This window comes from Lutzomyia longipalpis, chromosome 2 (genome assembly GCF_024334085.1).
Source record: "Lutzomyia longipalpis isolate SR_M1_2022 chromosome 2, ASM2433408v1".
Classification (NCBI taxonomy): domain Eukaryota; kingdom Metazoa; phylum Arthropoda; class Insecta; order Diptera; family Psychodidae; genus Lutzomyia; species Lutzomyia longipalpis.
The window spans coordinates 21,190,645-21,213,158 of record NC_074708.1 but is presented as its reverse complement, the minus strand read 5'-3'; the positions used below and the strand labels follow the sequence as shown (position 1 = coordinate 21,213,158).

General features: G+C 34.8%; 2 protein-coding genes across 8 annotated transcripts in view; both read right to left on the bottom strand.

Annotated features, from left to right (window-relative positions):
* Nucleotides 1-16,360, bottom strand: part of LOC129789532 (probable G-protein coupled receptor 158) — a 49,804-nt gene extending 33,444 nt beyond the window's left edge. For 5 of the 7 annotated variants that reach the window (XM_055826371.1, XM_055826372.1, XM_055826373.1 and 2 more), the window contains exons 1-2: nucleotides 16,075-16,175; nucleotides 15,098-15,387 (exon numbers count right to left, since the gene is read on the bottom strand). The gene's annotated coding sequence lies outside the window, so the exon portion shown is untranslated. Of the gene's footprint in view, nucleotides 1-15,097; nucleotides 15,388-16,074; nucleotides 16,176-16,259 lie in introns of those variants that run through there. The other 2 variants (XM_055826374.1, XM_055826376.1) reach the window with 1 other exon arrangement.
* The window catches only part of LOC129789529 (rab3 GTPase-activating protein catalytic subunit), a 68,666-nt gene continuing 62,057 nt past the window's right edge, over nucleotides 15,906-22,514 (bottom strand). Inside the window, exons 2-7 of the mRNA XM_055826364.1 lie at nucleotides 21,965-22,188; nucleotides 21,652-21,837; nucleotides 21,399-21,542; nucleotides 18,735-18,856; nucleotides 18,124-18,642; nucleotides 15,906-17,802 (exon numbers count right to left, since the gene is read on the bottom strand). Coding sequence (XP_055682339.1) covers nucleotides 17,647-17,802; nucleotides 18,124-18,642; nucleotides 18,735-18,856; nucleotides 21,399-21,542; nucleotides 21,652-21,837; nucleotides 21,965-22,188 — 1,351 coding nt within the window. The 3' untranslated portion in view covers nucleotides 15,906-17,646. The remainder of the gene's footprint in view (nucleotides 17,803-18,123; nucleotides 18,643-18,734; nucleotides 18,857-21,398; nucleotides 21,543-21,651; nucleotides 21,838-21,964; nucleotides 22,189-22,514) is intronic.

The window sequence follows — 22,514 nt, the reverse complement described above, 5'->3', positions numbered from 1 at the left end:
TTGGGGTTAAACGTGGTTAAAAGCTATTATAGAACTTTTATCAAAAATAGACAAAGTACAAAATAAACCTTTCAAAAACACACACCTTAAGTTTTAAAGAAATTAATAGCAAATCTACAATAGAATGGATTTTGTAATACAAAGTTATTTCTTTTCATGTACAAATGACAGAAACACTTGTCAGCATCTGCAAACCATTTCCTTCATCTGTTTAGTATCGTAAATAAAGATTTTTCTTTTATGTGAACTGTATGTATATTTTGTACAAATTTTGTTTCTCTTCAACCTTGGGCTACATGCGTCCTTCGTCGTACGAGCACAAATCCAATGACATACCCCCGTAAAGGGGACACTTGGGGCGATTTATCGCATGAAGGAGAATGTGGAACAATGGATGGGGACGTGCTGTGAGAAGATCATGCGATGAAAGTGAGGCGTATCAATAAAATTGGGTGATTAATTTCTTATATCATCCTCACAATTATGCACTGCTTCCTGTCCAATTTGCCTGACTAAAGTGGGATTTTTGGGAGTATCTGACTGACCTATTTTCAGAGCAAAAAAAAATTAATGAAAGATACTTCATTTTGTAGAAGATAAATGCGGACTATCGCCAAATCACATACCCCACGAGCCTCTCTATGTATTATCATACGAAAATAACTATACAAAGAAATAATCCAAGATTACAAGGAGCTTTCTATGAGTCAGAATTCTTCCACAAGGAGATGTGAAAGCGAGTAAATATACATGAAAAGTATTCCACTATAGCAACCTGAATTGACTCCATGTGCAAACACATTAGCTATATACACAGCGGAAATATTTCAACGCCAAATTAAACCATTTCCGGTATGAGTTATCTTATGGTGCATGACGTACTAATTCTCCATACATTTAGGATGAAGTATGTATTTTTTATTTTATATATTTTTATAATCGCATTTTCATAGCTTAGCATAAATTCAACTGAATATAAAATTAAACTTTTTTGCATGTTGATATGTCAATTTAATTAAATTTTATTGCTACACTTTGTTAACTGGATTTTATAAAGAAATTTTTAAGCTGATAAAGTCAATGGAGACACATACATCAACTCTCAATTTAAGAACAAGTTTGAAAAAAGGATTCCGGAATTTTATAAGAAGAAAATGTAGGACAAAATCTGGAAGAACAACTTAAACTTTCTCCATTTGAAAATTTCTTCCAAGCACATCTCCCTTTCATGCTGGATACGAAAGTTCTTGAAGGAAGGAACACGTATTTTGCTTGAGGGTTGTTCAGCTGTTTTTGGCAAGGGTGTTGACATACCGCTAAATTTAGAGGGCAATTTAGTTTTTATCCATGTTTATTGTTCAAATTAATTATTGTGCATTTCATTTATAGGCCTCTTATTTCCTGTAAATCCCCGCAATTTGGCATCACAGTTTGGGTGTAGGTATACGCTCCATGTAAAAACGTTTTTTTTTTTGGGAGATGGGGCATTAGGAGAATTCACTACTTTGAAGCTGTGTGAAATGAAAAGAACCCAATATTATGATTAAAATTTTATCATTTGGGCAGCATAAAAAAATAACGAAAATCCTTATTCATTCGACAGGAAGAAAAAAGTTTGAGAGTTAAATTGTACATCTAGGCATGAATAAAGTCCGCTAATGTTTCTTTTTGAGAGCATTTTAGGAATCATTTTACCAATTCTATTTTTATAAATGTTTCGAAAATTGAGGATTTTCACAAAAAAAATAATGAATTAATTTTCAGAGTCATTAAATCCTATACGTCCTATACCTACATACATTACAATTGAGCCAAGGGCCTCGAGTTTGTATTTGGCCTTCACGGAAGCGGGGTTAACATAAATTAGATTCACACACGTGGAGACACATTTTCCACCCTCAAACCTCTCCATTTTGACCTTAATTACCATCAATACACCCCCAAAACGCTTCTGGTGTCGAAGCGATCGCGATGAATTTTCGCTGTAGGTTTGAGAACAAAATAATTTGGCTAGAGCTTTCGGCATCTCACTCACTCTCTAAGGGGTGCAGAAAGCAATTAAAACGGAATTGATGACAGTTACCGACATATCAAAGGGGGTGAGCTTTCAGGAGGAAAATCTCTCATAATTTCTCAAAAACCACACCCACTTTTTGCGTCTCTTTCGAACATTCCCCTCTCTTGCTGCTTAGGTCCTCAACATAATACATATATAATTGTGTGTCAAGGACCATTAGTGCAAACGTGTAGTGAAGTTTAAAAAATTTATTCCTACCATTCTGTAATTTACGATTATTCACAATTTTTTACGGTTTGAACGAGAATTATGATTAAAATCTTCATAAGGTTGAATGGGAGAAATATGTTATGCCTAAATTTTTAACTAGTGGATCAGAGTACAAGGCACTTAACAGACAATGTGGAATACGAAATGCTGTAGCCCTCAGGCCGTTTATCACTGGCTTCCAATTTGTATCCGATCAAGACAATGAGGAATTGCGAAGCCCTCTTCTTAGCATGATTGTCTTTGTGCCATCTGTATGCTCCCCATGCTATATTGACATATACAGAGTCATAAGCAATGAAATTATAGGAATGAGAGAAGGGTGGGTGGTTGGGAGTACCCATTGAACGAACTGTTGTACTTAGAGCTTTGAGAGAAAAGACAGCGAGACACCATAGATGAGAAAATTGTACATCATTGAGGAGGGTTGAATGGTTCTTTGCGAGATGGATGATTCTCGCACATCACGTCCAAGAGGCTTCACAGTCAGCACCCTGGAAAACCCATTACATTTCTCCGCCTTCAAATTGAGGTTTTCCTTAAGGCTATCTCGTGACTCTCATCCCCCCTCCCTCCTTCACAAAACTCTGCGATGAAAGCCACAAAATAAAAAAGAAAGCAAAAATGGACTATGGTTGAATATTATCGCGAAAAATTCGATCTTGATTCCTTTTGATTCCCGCACTTCTTCCCCGCTTGTTGCCGCCTCCTTTCGCCACATCCAACGCACATGAATGATGAAAGATAATCTCCCCAGAGTCATTCCATCCATATGGTATCCAAAAGCTCTGGGTGGTGTATTTTGTGTTCAGTGTAAGAAAGAAAAGCCCCTCTCGCGTGCAAAAAAATTGAAGAGAAAGGAGGTGGGTCTTCCTTTCTTTTCCTTGCATAAAAAGCAACACGAAAACAGAGACATTCTCGCAGAGGGTAATTCACAAAGTATCTTCTCGCATTAGTAGAATGCCAGAGTGGAATATCAAAATGTTTTCTTCTTTGCTTTATCTTCACACCAAAAGCTTATAGAGGAGGCAAATCATCCCAATCTCTCCCCGCACACGCAGAGGATAGATGATGATGAACAAGATTTTTGAATAAATGACGCAAGTTTTCGGCAAAGATGAAGGAAATCACCAAGTGGCCTATTTAAAAATTCACTTGTACATTAAGCCCCCCCCCCTACACTATGCTTAAAAATTCCCATATACATAAGCCCATAATATACATTAGATCCTCTTTGGCTCGCCCCACAAATAATTTCAAATTCTCACTGGCATTGACTTTAGCATGAATATTGAATATTTCAGATGGAATTTCAATCGAAATGGAATTTATCAGGCTGACTTGGTCAACAAGGAAAGCTGCTTTCTAAACTCATGGGATTATAATTGATATCGTTTAGTCTACTTTAAACCTCCCACTATGATGGTTAAAGTCGCTTTTCTTGGAAACTAAAAAGAATTGGGCTATAAATGTGGATGTTTGTTTTCTTTTTGGTATTTTGCTGAGAAGTTTAATGACCAAATGATCAATGAAATATTTTTGGATACTTCATATATACAAATAATCACGTGTGTGTACACAAAAAGAAATCGTGTAGACTTTACGTGTTGATTGCGTACAACATTGGAGGAACGTAATGTTTTTGTGGTTTGTAAATTTTAAAATTTTCATGAGAGATATTCTTATTGATACAGTTGCAATTAAGGACAAGATATGAGTTTCATTTGTGTACAACAGCATACATATAAGCATGTAATATGTGCTGTGCAGTGTGTTGTGTCCAAAATTCATTCAGGATTCAGCACATATGTTGAAACAAGAGTGTATAGAAATTTTATTTTATAAGCAACATGCTGTGTTCGTACAATAATTAATTAGAAGCTCAATCTAAAACACTATAATCATTGCAATGAGGTATTTTGCAATGATCTCCAATTAAACAATTTAAAATAAAGTAAAGTTATAAATAGAACAGTTTTCTTATTATTTTCAGCACTACAACTTTTCTCTTTGAATAATTTATTCTATTTAAAAATAAATTTAGCTGTGATGAACTTTTCTTTAATCCTTTGTTGATCCTATTCTATCACAATTTACCCTAAAATTTTAATTTATAAAAAAAAATTTCCATTGAATAGAAAATGTTTATTTCACTTTGAGGACTGATGAGGGTTTAAATTTTTGAGATTTTAAACTTGAGTTATTTTTATGGGCAATTCTAAATATTCTTAAAATTGTAATCAAAGAACGGGTGGTTTTAAAAGTCGTTCTTAAAAATTAATTGATTAAAACATACATCTCTATATAATAAAGAAAGGATTTCGTTCCTGTACAGCTATGCATTTCTATACCGTTGATCCGATCGTGATGAAATTTGGTACAGAGACTACTGATACCAGGCGGTTTTTACCAACGGCATTCATTTTCCCCCCAGAGCCCCCCTTCACATAGCCCCCATATAAAATTCATGCTTTTTTGACTACTTTTTGAATTCGGCGCCATAAATGTTGTGTGAAATTCACTTTTTCCCTTTGTAATATCTGTTGAAAGTTTTTGCGTGGCCCATCTTCTCTTCTTCTCTATATAATAAAGAAAGGATTTCGTGTCTGTACAACTATGCATTTCTACACCGTTGATCCGATCGTGATGAAATTTGGTACAGAGACTCCTGATACCAGGCGGTTGTTACCAATATATATTTCAATTTATCACAATTCCTTTCTCCCTCTAAAATTTGCGCGAAGCGCAAAAATTCCCCGCGAAGCGGGGCGAGGTAAATTAGAGTGAAGCGACAATTTACCTCGTATGTAATATGTAATAATATACTCGGCAATTTCAAATGGATATACATATCCTCATACACTTTCAATATTTTATATTATATCCAATACCTAAAATATTTCTATATATATTTTAATTTTCTACATTTTTTTTTTACAAAATCCAGATTCTTTTTAAAGTTTTGAGTAAAAAAAAAATTTAATTTAATCTTTAAAAAATATAAAATTTTCTCGAAACATTCTGTCATGCAATGAAACTAAGAAATTGAATAAACTTGTATAATTTATTTAATTATTCTTAAACATGTATTGATGAAGCTCTATCCCAAAAATATTCGACATTAAAGGGAATATACATGTTATTTACTTTATCGTTTATAAAGCAATGTTCGAGACTTTAAAACAGTATATCGTTAACGTAAAATACATGAATTAACAACCATTATTTGAGTTATAACTCACATCGCCATTTTCGCACAATCACCCCAATCTTCACAGAGATTTACAATGCAATAACGCGGCTTTATGATCCCTTCAATCACAAAGCACTTTAATTAGACGTGTGATGTCAGAGTAGCAATTTAATGGGCTATTATGTCAAATAATTTATATAGCGACATTGCAATAAAATATGTCCATGAGTGAATCAATGGTAAAAAAAAAAGATATCGTATCCTCATCAATGATTCAGGAGGATCAGGGGTACATATACGCTGATGATGCAAATATACATACTTCTTCAGAAAGCTCTCAATTTGAGTTTTTGCACATTTCATTGACTTTTTCTTTTCCAACATTTTGCCATTTTCTCTATCCACCACTTCAAAACTCTTCGGAGGAAGGTGGCAAAGTTCATCATGAAGCATTGTGATGTGCTTTTGTTCCAGGCTTTTTATTTACTTCCCACTCTTTGATCCACAGAGAATAATTATGCGTTTTACAGACAATACATATGTATGTACATAATGTTAAAAAGAGTGCGAATATGTAATTTTGTGATTTTGACATTAAATTCATGAAGCGATTCAGGAAATATGAAACATGAACTAAACCAGAAAAAATTTTAAAAAAAAAAACAGCTACCGTAAGGTGGAGTGTTTTGGGATACGCGGGGTGTTGACGATGTTCTGAATTAATTTGAACTTTTCCTTCAGAGGTCTGCAGAAATAGAGAGATTCTTAGAATTTAATATAGATAATTCAAAATTACTAAATTATGTACATTATATAATATAAATAGAGTGTAGATACATTATGTATAATATGTAAAAGTTTTATGTAAAAAAATGTCACGCTATGATATCCTCGCAATTAGGGATTAAAATTTCAGCATATTTTTGATAAATTTATTTGAATAAGCTTCGGCCATCAAATTAACAACGTATTCCATATAGGAGAATGTAATTAAAATATTCATATGTGACAAAAGTCGAGTTTCCTTTGTTTTTAATTCACTGAGAAAAAGGTTAAGGGAAGTTAGACAACTTGGATAAAATAATTTCTCTGCTTCAAGGAATAATGCAAAATTAAATAGTTTTCTAAAAACTTTAATGAGAAACTAAATGAGAAATTCGTTTTTTCTGAGCTTTTAGTTAATTTAACTTTTCCAACTTTTCTTACTTTTAACTAATTTCGTCCCATAAAAAATATTGTAGAAGTAAAAAAAGGTAAAAAACAATCTCATTTTTATTTTTATTTCAAAAAATTAGTTTATTCAACAAAAGTGTCATGAAGCACATCATCTTTCAATTTGTTTTGAGAAATCATGCTATTTCTATCTTTTTGCAAAACTAATGCATATTAGCAAATATACGTTTTGTCATCGTACTGGTGGGTTTGAGTAAACAGATTGAGTTCCCGGAAGGCAATTCAATAGCACGGGTAAGAGCATTGTCATTTCGTACATGCCAAACCTACATACATGTATATATAGTTTTTCATGGGATGAACGTTAATTTTCCTCCCTACAACTTTCCTTCCTTCGTCCCACTTCTGTGTTTTTCCATTTGGCTCACTTCACTCTCATGCCCCGATTACTCCCCTTATTTAATACACCTGAAGGCCGTGACGATGCTTAGGGATGACGGGGATGATAATGATAGAAGTAGTGCGAATGCCAAGTGGAGTTATTAATTAAGTGGATGAGATGGCAAACACACAGCTGTTCTACTTTATTGCCATCCAAGCATATCGTTCTTCGTAAGAAATCGGAGCTTTCTTGTCACATGCTTTGAGTCACAAAGTCACCTTACCGCATATACAACACACTAGCTTATCTTGCCCTAGAATACTTTGGTTCAAGTGACCCCGGAGGTGGGCAATGGGCGATGAAATTTGTGGTGTAATGACACCACAAAAGTCCTCCCTCCCCCCGTTACCGGAGGGCGGACACCCAAACCTCCCTTAGGCTGTCAAGGTTCACATAGAAAATGACGGAGAAGAGAACTCCACGGGGGAGCATAAAATTATGGCGCCCGTTATGCCAATAATTGCCAGTGTCTGTGACTCCCATGGGAGAAACTTTGCGTATATACAGGCCACCCAATCATTTAGATTTGTTATATATGTGGCTATATGGGTATGAAGCAACAGTGGGCAAAAAATGTGTGAGGGTGAACCGGACAAGAAAGATGGCGTGTCTCTTTCCGTCTTCGTCATGGCGACAGTTTCCTGCCATTCTCCATTGTCTTGACATATAAAAACATCGCATATCTTCTTAGAGATATATAAAAGAATAAGGAGGCAAAAAGACTGAATTTTATTAAGAAAGAGAAAATGCATTTCAATTTCAAGATAAAATAATCACACACAAAGTCAACCATATTTAAGATAAAATATTCTTATAAGAAAAGAAAGCGGAGAATATGTATATCTTATCCTGTCAAAAGGATCTCTTTTGAATATTTTCTTCGAGTTATGCACAAAGATCCGAGGGAAAAGTTCAATATCACATGTGGAAATTATACAAGAGAAGAATGTGACAAAAAGGTACAATATTTATATAGATTGTGCTTCAAAAGCTCACAGCGAGGGTGAAAGCTTAAAAGAAAATCCATTTTCGTGTTCTCACGAAATTTTCCAGAGAAATATGATACAATGAGGGTGAGTTTTCAAAAGGATGTAAAAAGAGACGTTTTCTGTGATTGACACGATTTTTTTTACCGAGGATTTTGACAAATTAGGTGTTTGATTTTCTCTTATGTCTCCCCCATAATTTTTTTTTCTTGACAAATTTTTACATTTTCAATGAAATTTGCATATTATGGCTCAATATTGGTTTACCACAACACAAAGTGCAAAGGTGGTGAGAAGTCAAGAGGAAAACGAAAGAGTCATCGCCTTTTTCACACATTCATATTACCCTCATCATTACATCAGCATATTAATATAGCGAGAATGAATTGGAACGAGATAGTGAACTTTTTGAATCGTAAGACGTACTTTCCAAACTTTTTTTTTTCTTTTATAAATCTTTTATAAATTTTATATTTTTTGGATAGCTTTATACAAAAGTTGAGAATGTGCAGTGCAGTGCTTGTATGATGAAGTACATGTAATATCGCGGTTCTCGTTTTTTTTTTCGGAAGCTCTTGAATAAATTTTGCGGTCATCTTATACAAATAGTACCTACTCCGTCCGCCTAGTTTGTCTGCAATCATATCATATCAGTTCATAGCTTTAACCAATCTATGTACAGAATAACTGATTCTTACAAAATATTATGAACTTTACAATATTTAGAACAACCCTAAAACGATTAATTCAACTCTTATAAATTTCTAACGAACTATTTAATATTTTGTGGTGGATATACCCTGAAGTATAGAAGAGAGCAAATAAAATAAAAATACGTCAATTATTACATTTTACATTAGACTTTGTACAATCTATATTTCATAGAAAATTGTCATGCAATTTATCATCATTGATTGCTTCTGATCGCATACGTATACGTATTTCATCTGACTCCTCCTGGAATTCTCAATTTGCATTTTGTATAGATAAATTGGGAATTGTAGGAAAGGAATGTCGAAGAGAGATGCAAGCATGTTTGATATTTCGTTATCGATTCTTTGCCTCTCCAAACAGCCTCCATTGGAAAATGTATATACCTACATAGAAGTATAGATGGGATATATAATAATTCATTTTTATACACAACATATACATACACATATGTACGTGCACTCCTCCTACCATTTAGCTGTCTTGTGCATCTTCTCATTGCAAAAGGTGGTGAATATGTAGTTTGTGTGTGTGTAGAAAAAATCAATATCTATTCTTGCATCAGCAAGAGCAAACGATAAATTTTCAATGATGAAAATTACACGGACTGAGTATTCTTCCAGAAGGCATTATGGAATAATACATAGCACCCTTAAAAGTTGAACTATATGGTGTGCAAGTGAAATTGCATAGAAAAGCCGTGTATGGAAAGAAAATTTAACATTGTTTGTGTGCTTTCGTTTAAAAAGCACCCTCCCGATGAATCCCTGACTATATAGCCGCTATAATGGGTGGTGTACTTCCTCTTGCCGAATGAATATAAAATCAATCCCGGGGACCTCGTTTTCATGTCATATGCTTTGTCACCTGCAACAACCATCGACAAGTCCATCCCCGAAGCGTCACAGGTACACACATATGCCCCACATTGAAATTGTGTATGCATTTTCCATGCAGTCTGCATTGGTTTCATATCAGCAAAATTGGGAGTGAGTGCATGTCGATTTTCATTATCGCAAACATCATGTTCAGAGGCTCTCAGAATTTTCGCTCTGAATTACTTCAATATAAAGTTGGCATATAGGTAGAAACCTATATTAATATAATGTATGTATGTACGTACATACAATTTGAAAAATACATATGTACATACCACACTTAGTACAGAAATTTCCTCAGGAACATCCGCAAATTGAAATTACGCGTCTTGCATATGATTTTGAGTGAGAGAGAAGGATACATGTGAAATTTATTATAAACTTTTCTTAATTGGAGAATTCACTTGAAAAGCGTAGATGTGTGTATGACAGCAAAATGAAATGTCCAACTTTGTATGTATGGTAGGAAATTGGGAATGCATAATTAAAATCCCTTGCAATAAATATTAAATTCAGTTTAAAATTATAAATGATTGTGATACTCGGCATGTAACCCAGGTATTAATAGAGACTTTAATCTATCGATCTAGATTACATAATTTAGTCTTATCTAAAAGAAATCAGCAAGTATAATCAATTGATAAATATTCCATGTCTCTCAAAAGCTTATTTTATTGATATCTGTACATCGGTTAAGCAATGCCAATACTTCAACCTATAGTTCAAGAATTAAAAGTATTATAAAAATTCATGTTAAGTTTAACCCTCAACTTGTCTATAACAGAATGCTATTTTCATTGAAAATGAGTGCAAATGTTAGTATAGGAAAACATTGGCACTCTGCCATAATTTCCATTTTCAATTTACAATAAAATTTTCACGCATTTTCACAGTTGTGGCAACAAGCACTGAGCAATAACAATAAGAACACAGGGAGAAGTTATTCATATGTTCATGTATTCTTAAACAGTATTTGCGTAAATAAAATGGGAGATAGATAAATAAAAAAAATGTATACATGTTTGTGTGTGTGCGATACTCATAAATAATTAATAATTTAATTATTTGTCATAAAGTAAGTTTATGTCTTGATGTATTTCTTTCGCGTGTTTATTCGACAAAAGACGTCCATTCATTATTTATTTATGCGATTCAGTTGCTAAATTGGTAATTATACAGCTTCTATAGCGAACTTTATTTTAGCCCTCTAGAACCATCCTGGTTAGACTTTTCTTCAACTTTCCCTCCATCCTCTTACGCTTGTACTCCCTGTTCTTTTTTTTTTATTGGAACAATATACAAAATGACTTGTACCAGGCGACCCCATTGACTGTAAACCATAAAATTTCACTGCTTTTCTCCCCGCCACAAATACTTTCTTTTGCTATAGAAAGTCGACATGACGTTGCTCCCTTTTCTTCTTATTCCCCATATCACCCTCGGTATCCCACAATTGGCTACCCCTTCCCATTTTGAATTATATGTATATTCTGCCGACTCAGGGATTATTGTTATTTGAAAGTAATAAAAGAGGAAGAATTGAATCTAATTTTTCTCCACTTTACCCACCGTTCTCAATGGGATTAAAATGTAATTTTTCGCCCTCAACACCGAAGGCACACACACAATTATTTATCCCTCGGGATAATTGCGGTAAAATCAAATTTTCCTCATGGATTAATCAACAATTTTCCAAAAAGCATGGCTAGAAAGCTTTTCCCGTCTACTCCCCCTCAATAATGTCACGAAATTCACGAAAACTTTTTCATCGCGCACTTCAAATAGAAAAAAAGGGTTAAGGCAGAGATTTCTCAAAGAAGGGTGAAAAGAAAAACAAATTTCCCCCCACAAAATGCCTAAATAGCATTTTTTTTAACCACCCCTCACATTCCATTTCCCTTTTATTCGCTTTCAATTTTCTTCTATATAAAATAAATTTTACTTTACGTTTACATACACCAAAAAAACGTCGCAGCACTTTGAATATAAAAATTAATTTAATAACTCGAGAGAATAATACTTTTTCGTGTGCTGAAAATGGGAATAGGATTATGGGGACAGATGGTCAATGTTCCACGAATATCTAGAGTAGAACGAAAATACTACCTATACCTACCCTTTCGGTTTGTGACCAAGAATGGCAGAGTAGAGAATAGAAAGTGAATATTAATCGCAAAAGTTGAAAGGTCCTGAACGGTGAGAGCCACAGATACTTTTCAAAATGCAAACTTCTCCGCATGGACATACGGTTCAACTTCCCCACATTAGCTCCACACGGTAATTTATCGCCACACCTTTTTTTTATTACAACCCCTCTTCAGCACATTTCACATGTATATAACGCGCACCACCAGCTGTGAAATTTTGTACCATTATTGGCAATTAATTCAGTGTTCAGCTCTCCATGTGTCCCCTCCAAACAGCACACTGTGGAAATGAATTAATCGCCGGCTAAACATTTCACTTTCACCAAGGATATTCTAAAAATAGATCCTTTCTTAATATGCTTCGTTATTTATATTTGCGTTTCATGATCTTAAGAATATATGTACAACAAGAGATATTTTTATTTACTAAAGACGCAATGAATTTCTGATATTCAGAATAATGATAACTTCTTTCCCAAGCCATCCTGAAAGGAGTTTACTCGTTTTTTTTTTTATAATTCTATATGAAATAAAAGTAGCGAAAATCGGGACTCAAAAAAAGAGGATCAAAATTGAATATGGACCCTTTGGACACAGGATTTAAAAAGAAGTCAAAAACATAAAAACTAAAAAAAATAGGTAACAAAAGACATTTCGCATTGCCTTTAGTTGTGCTCTAATTGCAATTTTTCAGGAAGGAAGCACGTAAAGTAGTTGTAACGATTCATCACTGAAATGCCGTGAAGTACACTCGAAAGCCACAAATGGACATTAAAAAGAAGCTCTTCTTAAAAACTCCACTTCTACGGCCCTTCCACCTCATCTCACCCCATCGCAAGGGCAAACTCTGAAAGGCCTGGGTGGTGGTAATTATTGCAAAGTTTATGAGGTTGAAAGTCAAGATAATAATGTTCATTAGTCTTGAATGTTTCCCACATAGTGTCATCATTAAAATTAAGTGTTGCACTTCTCTGCTCTCTCTCTCCCTTACTCTCTATTAGTTACTTTTGCAAAGTAATAATCCTGCTGCAAGCCCGTTTATCATTTTGACTTGAAATGATCATTAAAAATTGTTTGTATGTCTTTAATTCAATATAATCTGATTGAATGAAAGAAACTTTTCCATAAAACTTTTAATCAAACATTAAAATCAAATTTTAATTCGCAATATAGCTGAGCTTTTAATATTTACTTTTTTAGGAGTTTTTCTTTTCATTCTTTATAATTAATTATCTTGTGGTGGATTGAAAATAGTAAGTAAGCAAAATGATAAATTGTGATAACACATAGCTAAATGAATATACAAGTTAATGGAAAAAATGAAAGAAATGAAAGAAAGAAGAACAAAAATATTCAACTTGCAACCATTCTAATGGTAATTTTGCCTTTCTCCACTCTCCAGCACTACTTCAAATATGAAAATAGGACACATCCCCTCCTTGCCTCTTCACATCATCATCACGTCCTTTTCCGCCCTTAAAGAAAGGAAAAATAACGACGGTCCGTACGGGAAATTCAATTGAAATTCGAGTAGCAATTCCAACTGAGGGAGCGAGAGTTTAGGCCAAAATATAAATTTGGAATTCAATTCTCTTCAATTGTGGTGGACAAACATTGTAAAACACACACTCCTCGGGGACTATCACCCGAATTGACCCGCATTTTCCAAACAGACATTTTCCATCAATGGAAAATAGTCAGAGAGGCAATGTAAGGATTACAGTCATAAATGCATGAATGAATAAAATAGATTCTATACCATTTGAAATGACTGAAAAAGTGTCATCTGCTAAAAACAAATTAGAGATTTATTTATTTATCCCTATTTGGGTGAATTAAATTTTAATAATATATCTAGCAAATAATATTTATTGGATAAAATATCATTTTGATATGATTCGAAAATTTATATCTTTATCAAAAATTGCTAGAAAGATCTATCGTAGTTCACTATACACACCAAAATTTCGTGAAAAAATTGAAAAGACTCGGTTTTTAGTTGTGATTCTTTTGAAGAAAAGAATAGTACAGATTCTGTGAACCACCTAAAATGCCATGTTGTCCGATTGGGCTCAATCTTAGTATCAACATAATTTTTAATAGGTAGGGGAGAGCGGGGCTAATAAAGTCACTTAAGGGTTTGGAAAAAGTCTTAAATATCATATTTCCTAGCTAGATAGAACAAAATGATCTGAGAAAGAGTTGTAGGGCAAGAAATATCCTAAAGAATTGAGCTATGCATTTCACTTTATCTGTTTGGGAAATATGATATTTTGAGCTTTTTCTAAACCCTTAAGTGACTTTATTAGCCCCGCCCTCCCCTAATATTTCACGAGAAAATTGAAAAAGATTCACTTAAAAACCACATCCATTTCTATCTGTTTTTTTTTTCTCACAAAAAATGTAATGAAAATTATAGTTTTCTTATCACTTTCCAGGAAAATATTCACGCTTTTCTTGGATTTGACTGTCTGAGACGTAACAATACTGACGGAGTCAATAAAATTGAAATTGAATTTAATGATGCAATAAAAAATTAATAGCTTGAAGTATTTTAAAATTTAAAGACTTTCTCTGCATAACGTTCCTTCATGTGTTTTATTTAAATTGTTTTATATAATATGTAGTGTGTAGTTATAAGAAATGAGAAAGATAATATATTGCTTCAAAATTATATATACCTAATACTCTGAAATCTATTCTTTAGCAGTAATGGATTCAAACTGACAATAAAATTATTTTCCCCTTTTTCAGGATTTAAAAAAAATTTTTTGCACTAAAGTACATACTTTTTCTCTTAAATATTCAAAACGACCCTTAACCCGACAACGAAATTTAAATTTTTGTCTCATCAGTCCCGTGACTTACATGCCTGCGAGTGAGAGCAATAAAAAAACAATTTGTTCCAAGTTGATAAAGTAAAAAACATCCTTATGGGAATAATAAATCTCGGAGACATTGCTTCTTATAGCAAAAATGCGTTTGTCAACTGGCAAAGAAACTTGGGAAGAATTTTCGAGAGAAATTCAACCAATGCTGGCAATGCTGCGAAAGTCAATTATGTGCGAGTGAAAAATGTGAAATGAGAAAGTCAATATCGTGAAATCTGTTGAACATTGTGCGCCAATATCACAAGTCTACCCCCAACTCCCCCCTCCCGCTGCCTCCCTATGGATGAAATTCAATACCAAACGGCTTTCCTCACGCAACGGCCCCCCATAATGATACGCCATTATATATGGGCGATGTATGAAAAGGTATATAATGTGAAAAAGGAACTCACCGTCAAACATCATCATGGATTGTTGTTCCTGGGTTGTGAAGGATGGATTTGCAGAGAATTAAAGTGTTGGTAGAAGCATTAAGAAGATCCTTTGAGGTGAAGTAAGACGTCGCATGACAACTTTTCTCTTTTTCAGCACTGGATTCCACGACCGCAAATCATGCTTTTCTTCTTCTATTCCTCACCATAATCCACGATGTGAGAAAAGAAAATTCACTATGCGCACACACAGTTGAATCTACGCAATCACCGAAGAGGGGGGTGCCAAAAAATCCAACGTTGAAGGAAATCTGTGAATTGCGACCATTCGGATCGATTCAGGATTGTGCAAATTGAGGTGAGAGAAGGCAAAAAAAAAAAACAAATAAAATCTAAATAAAATCAATTTACGGTTAAGGATTCTTGGAAAAACTATTTGAAAATTCGTGATCCTCTAATAAGCTAAATTTTTAGGAGAAAAATTCTTTGAAATTTGTAATTTTATATAAAAAAAAAGTTTTTAATAATTCTTAGAAAAATAAGCTATTTGTAGAAGAATCTTTATCGAGTAATTAAGAATTTATTTGAAGATTCTTAAGAGATATTGCTGAAGTTCTAAGAGAATGAAAAAGTTCAAATTTTTGTTAAATCAGAAGTAGGGGAGTCATTAAATTCAAGTTAAAATATTCATATATTTTTCCTTTCATTATCGAATACTATACTAGCAAACCTTGATCATGTTAAAAGTCAATTGATTAAAGTCTAATAATCTTCAAACATTAAATTCTTTCGTAGTTTACGTAAAACTCATATAAACAAAATTATTCAATTTTTCTTATTTCAAAAACAATTTAAAAATAACTTTCTGTTTTTATCAAGAATGATTTCATAAAAAGAAAATAAATTTTAAAAAATTTTCCTGATTATAAAACACGAACTTTACAACCAACTATAAGATATGTACGTTTTCACCGCCGTAGTAGAAAATATATACATACGAATATATTTTTGCGTATCAAAAGGAAGTATATGTCTCTGAAACTTCCTATTTTAATATTTCCGCCCCGTCAATATCCACTTATAGCGCACGATTGAGGTCGGGCTCGAGGAATTTTATCCTTTCATCGTCTCCGCAGAATTCAATTTAAACATACATACATACTACACATATACACTCACTGACCGAGAAGCTCTGTGAGGAAACGCCTCACTTGAATCGGGAACAATAATTAATTCTTTTTCAGTGTGTGAACGATGAAGGATTTTAGAGTGGATGATATAGAAAGATTTACTCGGAGATTCTTTATCACTTCCTGAAGGATGAAAATTTAATGTTCCTCCTTATTTGTCTTTTATCGTCCAAGGATCGTTTTTCACGCTAAGCTGTCGGCGACAGAAATGCAATGGAACACCTCGCAGAGGGCGTGAGAAAAATCACTAAACTTTCACAGGATAGCACTCTCGCAGGAAAAGCTCCTTATTGCCAACTACTTTTGCAACTTCACAGTGCAGTATGTAGTGTGCAAAAAGAATTATGAGCATCCCTCACTGTACGAAACATAATTTTTTAGCACGCATTTCCGAGATTTCTGTCACAAATGAATTTCACGCACGATTTTTTATAGTGTCTCTTCCTTGAGGTTGTAATCCATGGAACATGGAGGATTTCACGCAGCGCAACACCCCTTTTTTGCTAATAAAAAAAATCTTCCACTTTTCGCCGGATAGATAAAATAGCGAGAACAGAAAAAAGTCCTGGGGGATGATACAGAGCGCGACACACGCACTTGAAGAAAGCACAAAAGTTCACGGAGAAAGTGTAGGAATTTTGCGGAGAGGGCAGAAATGTACATAAATCATCCACGAGGGATGGTTAGAATTGATTGTGGCCCTCCCTGAGGCCAGAGGAGTGCAAAAGTTTCCACCAAAATGTCGAGACACTGAGCGCGGGATGTGTGCACAGCGGAAAATTTGGTCCTCAACTGATGGACCTGCTTCAGCCGTATCAACAGAGTGGCTCCACGGCGAAAAGCTGTGGTAGTGGGATTCTATTTTCAGCCCATCATCGTGCAAATTTCGCCTTTTACCACTACACATACAGTCAAATTTTCTCCATGCCATTCTTTCCATTTACATAAAGGTATTCCCCAAAGGAAATCCTCCGCTCACAATCGCCTTTTAACCCTTTGAATCTACTACCCTTCGAAGATGACTCCTTTGTGATTGCAATTAAGTAAAAATTGCATAATAAAACTTCGTAGAATGATCTCAAAATCATGCAAGAATGGAGCATTTTGCGAAAAGCGGCCACCCACAGTGGTTTCTGACTCATGCGTACATTTAAGTTCGAGAGCCATCGACCTGTCCCATCGTTGTCCTTAGCAACCATCACCTCACATTTGCGCGCCGGTATTCGCGACTCAAACCGGAAGCGGAAAATACTTTTCCCCTCATTTTTTTCTGCACGTTTATCCAAAGCATTATTATTATATATGTACTGTACAACTTTTATCTCACGGCAATGCTGTTTCGTTGATGAGAATTCCCCCCAAAGGCATTCAACATTCAGTTCAGAGAAAGTTGGTATCCTGCGAAAAAGCGCCACACAGACGAAATTCATTTTGTCCTAGGATGGCGCGAAGGAATTGTGGTCCTCCCATTCCTTTCACCAAAGTTTTGCCGGTTACACGTAGTGTAAATTGACGCTCCACAGGACTAGGGAGGGACTGAAATAATAAAATTGGATTCATTAGAATGTTAAAACAGTTCATTTTAATTTAGAACTTCATTCAATTTTAACATCTGATTCTTAACATTTAATATTAATTTCTAAATTTGACGTATAATATAACTAAAGATTATGTTTTCAGTTTTGCGTTAAGAAGTCCCTTTTTAGAATATTCCTCATGTAAGTTTTAACTTTAAATTTTAACTTCAACAGTGAAACCTAAACTACCTGATATGATAGTAGTCACGCCAATAAAATCACACGTCCTTTTTAAGCAAAGTTTTTACTTTGAATTGTGATAAAATTCCAAAAGTCTTACCTGATTCCCAGTGGTTTGCTCCCCCTCACTTGAAAATTGATCAGCTTTAGCTTCTGCAAAGAGTGCAAGAAGTCTCTTAGATAATTCCCCCTTGGCACCATTTTTCAATTCACTCTCATGCTCTTTCAAAAGCTCCCCCAGAAGCTTCCTCGTCGATTCATCAATTTCTTTCACATCGCCTCCCAGGAGTTTAACCACCAAGCTCCGTGTTTGCATCACAAAATACTCCAAGTGAGTTATTTCGAGTAACAAATTTGCCCATTTCTTCCCACGTAGTCCCGCTCCTGCACCACCGAGACCAACCTCACGCGAAAGCTTGCAACACTGCGTAATAATCTTCTCCATTTGTTCATCCATTGCGGGAATGTGGAAATTGTCCTCCGCAATTTCTTCTTGGATTTTTAAAATAGCCGCATGAAAGAGTGTGGCTAGAGTTAATTCAACAATTTGCCCAATGTTTCGTGATTCCAAGAAGTGAAGAACCTTCTCGGCTTCTTTGGTGTCATCAAATAGGCGTCTCTGCATGAAAGATGGAGCATAAATTAATGATAATTGTAAACGAAGGAATTCTATAAACGGTTTAGTTCGTTATTTGTACTCGAGACACACACCTGTCGGCGAGCGGGTACCGGTTTAGCTGAGTCCCACACAGTACTCCATGTATTGCCGGGGATCATCATTCGAGAACTCAAGTGACCTTTTTTCTTCTTCTCACTTTCAGCATTGGAATGTTCTGTAAAATATTGTTAATTTTTTAATTATTCTTTGACTTAAATTTCCTTTTTTTGTGTCAAGGTCAACTATATAAAGTCAGTCGGAAATAAATAAATAAATAGGGGAGACCGGGGTAAAAATAGTCAATTTGCATAAATCCTTATCTGCAGGATTCCCCAAGGGCAAGAAAATTTCCTCGATAGGTCATTCTTATAGGAAATTTCCTGGCCTACAACTTTGTCTCAGACCACTTTTCTCTATCTCCCCGGGAAATATGAGTTTTCGAGCTTTTCCTAAACCCTTCCGCTTCTGACTTTTTAGCTGTGATTCTTTCTTCAAAGAAGCACAGCTTCTGTGTACACTCTAAAATGCAAAGTCGTCAGATCGGGCTCAAACTTGGGATGAGCACGAATTAGGGTCTCTACATTCCAAAAAATGGTGGCGCCAAAAATCTTTCCGTCCGGCCGGCCGTCCGGCCGTCCGGCCGTCCGGAACCTTTTGCTAAATTACAAGAGAACGGTGATAGATAGAGATTTGCGGTCAACGGCAAAGTTCATATATCGGGTGGAAGACATCCGATTATGAGGTCAAATCCACCCCCCCACCCCTCCGTCCGCCATTTTGAATAACCTCAAAATTTTGTTTTCGCTATATCTCAGCCCCTGTAATAGCTAAAAATCTGAAATTTTGATATGTTGTAGGGACCATCAATACCTTTCCAACGATATCTCACTTTCGAAAATCGGCCAAGCCGTTTAGCCAATATGGCTGTCACAATTTTTCATCGAAAATCGACAATAACTCGAAAACGGCTTGACCGATTTTGATCAACTTGGGTTCAAATGAAAGATCTCAACATGCCCTACAACTCCTCGGAACATCGCAAGTTCAAAAAATTACCGCAAGTGGCGCTAAAATCGAAAACAAAATTTTCGATGAGTTTTCGATGAATATCTCGAGCACCGCTTTATAGAATTGCTTCAAATTTTTATATGTTATAGTTCGCTATAATATCTTTCTTCATGCCAAAAATGAAGAAAATCTATGTAGCCGTTCCGGAGATATCGCGTTTTAAAGTTAACATGTCATATCTTGAGTTGCATAAGTCCAACGCCCCGCGAAGCGGGGCGTTTTATATATACACATATAAAAGTAAAGTAAAATATATATAAATGCATAGATATATACATTATATATACATATAAAAATGCAAAGATAAATATTAAATATAGCATGAATGGAACAGTATAAAGCGAAAGAACGGTAAGTAAAACTTACGGGCTGTGATTCTTTCTTTGTCAGTGAAATGTGAAGATGGCTGAAAATTGAGGATGGGCAAATTTTGAGGAGAGACTTACTCGTGAGCCGAATCACAGCCAACGCCCTCTACGATTCAGACTTTCTTCAAAATTTCAGCGCGTTGGCTGTGATTCGGCTCGCGAGTAAGTCTCTCCTCAAAATTTGCCCATCCTCAATTTTCAGCCATCTTCACATTTCACTGACAAAGAAAGAATCACAGCCCGTAAGTTTTACTTACCGTTCTTTCGCTTTATACTGTTCCATTCATGCTATATTTAATATTTATCTTTGCATTTTTATATGTATATATAATGTATATATCTATGCATTTATATATATTTTACTTTACTTTTATATGTGTATATATATTTTAAACGCGGCGGGTAAATATAGTCACCAGTAGGCTAAATAAAGTCGGTCGAATTTTCCGACATTTCCAATGATTTTCCACCTGAGAGATTGATAGTAGTTGATAGCTAAACTTCTCACCTTTTGATTCGCGACAAGGAATTTCACTTTTATACGCACTAAAACAGAGAATTTTGCGATTTTCTCAATCACGCCATTTTGCAACAAATGAATAGAAAATATGTCAAAAATTTCGATCTCCCATATGATTTACATGGGATGACTAGATCTACCCCAAGGGGTATGTTTTGATTCAAAAAATTGTAGAGAAAAATCATTAAAAGTTAATGAAAAATACACCTTGGCAATGTTTTCTGCACTAACCCAGCTAGTGAGAAAAATTATCAGATTGGAAAATTGCTGAAGGAAAACTTCGGAAAACGCGTTTTTCTCAATACGCAAAAGTTTGGGAAATGGGCCAAAAATCTATTTTCATTTTTAACTCCTAAAGTACTGATCGGATAACCTCCAAATTACTGTCAAAAATTATAGGTTGGTAAGGCTTTGCACCCTAATTTTTTCCGATTTTTCCGATTTATATTTTGGGAGAAATTGGCATTTGAAAATTCCAAAATGACTATTTTTACCCCGGTCTCCCCTAAGAAGCTTTAACAAGAAAAAAAAAGATATCTAAAGAAAGTAAATTAATTGAATATACTATTCATTCTTAAAAAAAAGTTATTCAATTTATGTAGCTAAATACGGAGTATAAACAGGAGCAAAAAAATAATATAAGAAAAGAAGAAGACCCTTTCCTTCCATCCATACACTTTCATTTTATGTAGACACTACACCGTCCGTCAATGTTAATTCAATTAGGATGCGCCTAATTGGTAGATTTATTTTTATCTCACCTTCATCGTCATCTGTAGTATCCTCAATCCAGTCCCGAGGGCTATACCATCGAATGAAGTCCTCAATCTTGCCATTCGGATTAGCTGCTTTGAAACTCTCCATGTCAGAAAGGAGCGAGGCACTCATCATTTGTGTGCCCAATTCTTAGTATTACAATTACATTCAATTAATTATTCACCATAATGCTTTTTCCCTGTTCTCTCTGTGATCAAAATGTGTGAGGCAATAAATTGAATTGTGATGAATCCTTACCACTTCCAGGTCCCAATTTGAGCATCACTTCTGCATCATCCTCTAGTTGGTCTTCCGTCTTTGGGACTGGTTCCTGCGTGATGGGGATGTAGAGTGGTTCATCTGAGTCAACCAATGTCATATCACCGAGACGAGACAATCTTCCCTCGGGCTTATTCCATGGTGCATGCTGATTCTTGTATTCATCTTAAGGAAGAATAAGAAAATCGATTAAAATGCACAAAAACTCACCACATTGGACAAAAATAAATTATTTTGAAAGAAATGTTAGACATGTTTTTATACATATTATTATGAAAGAATATTTGCAAACCATCTTCATCATCGTCGTTGGCACAATCGAAAAATTCATCTTCTGAATCATCAATTTTCTTCTTGCCACTTCCTTCATTTCCTTCGCCATGTGATGGATTTTCCGCAGAAAGAGAAAAAGGTAAACCTCCTTCGCGAATACACCGTCTCTCCATGCAAATGTTCAGCATCTGAAGTTTCTGGTGCATGAGGCATGTCCTCGAGTCCGGAAACCCATTTCCAATTCTATATAAATGATAAAGAAATTATTATAATTTCACCTTTTTAAGCACCATTTCCTCCCTCATAGTAAAGGAAGGAAAAATTTACGGGAATTTGAGAAAGTCACAGGTCAAATAGAGAATGATTCTTTGAAATGAATTATTTGTTAAATTGATAAAATAATTTTGCAGCCTTTTTAAATTTTGATTAACAATTAATTAAAACCGATTCTTAACTCGGATATGCCCAAAAAATATTCGAAAATTTGTGAAGTCTGAATTGTCAAAGAATATAAGAAGTTCTAAAACTCTTGTTCATACCGAATTCATTTGGTTATTTTTTAATTAAAC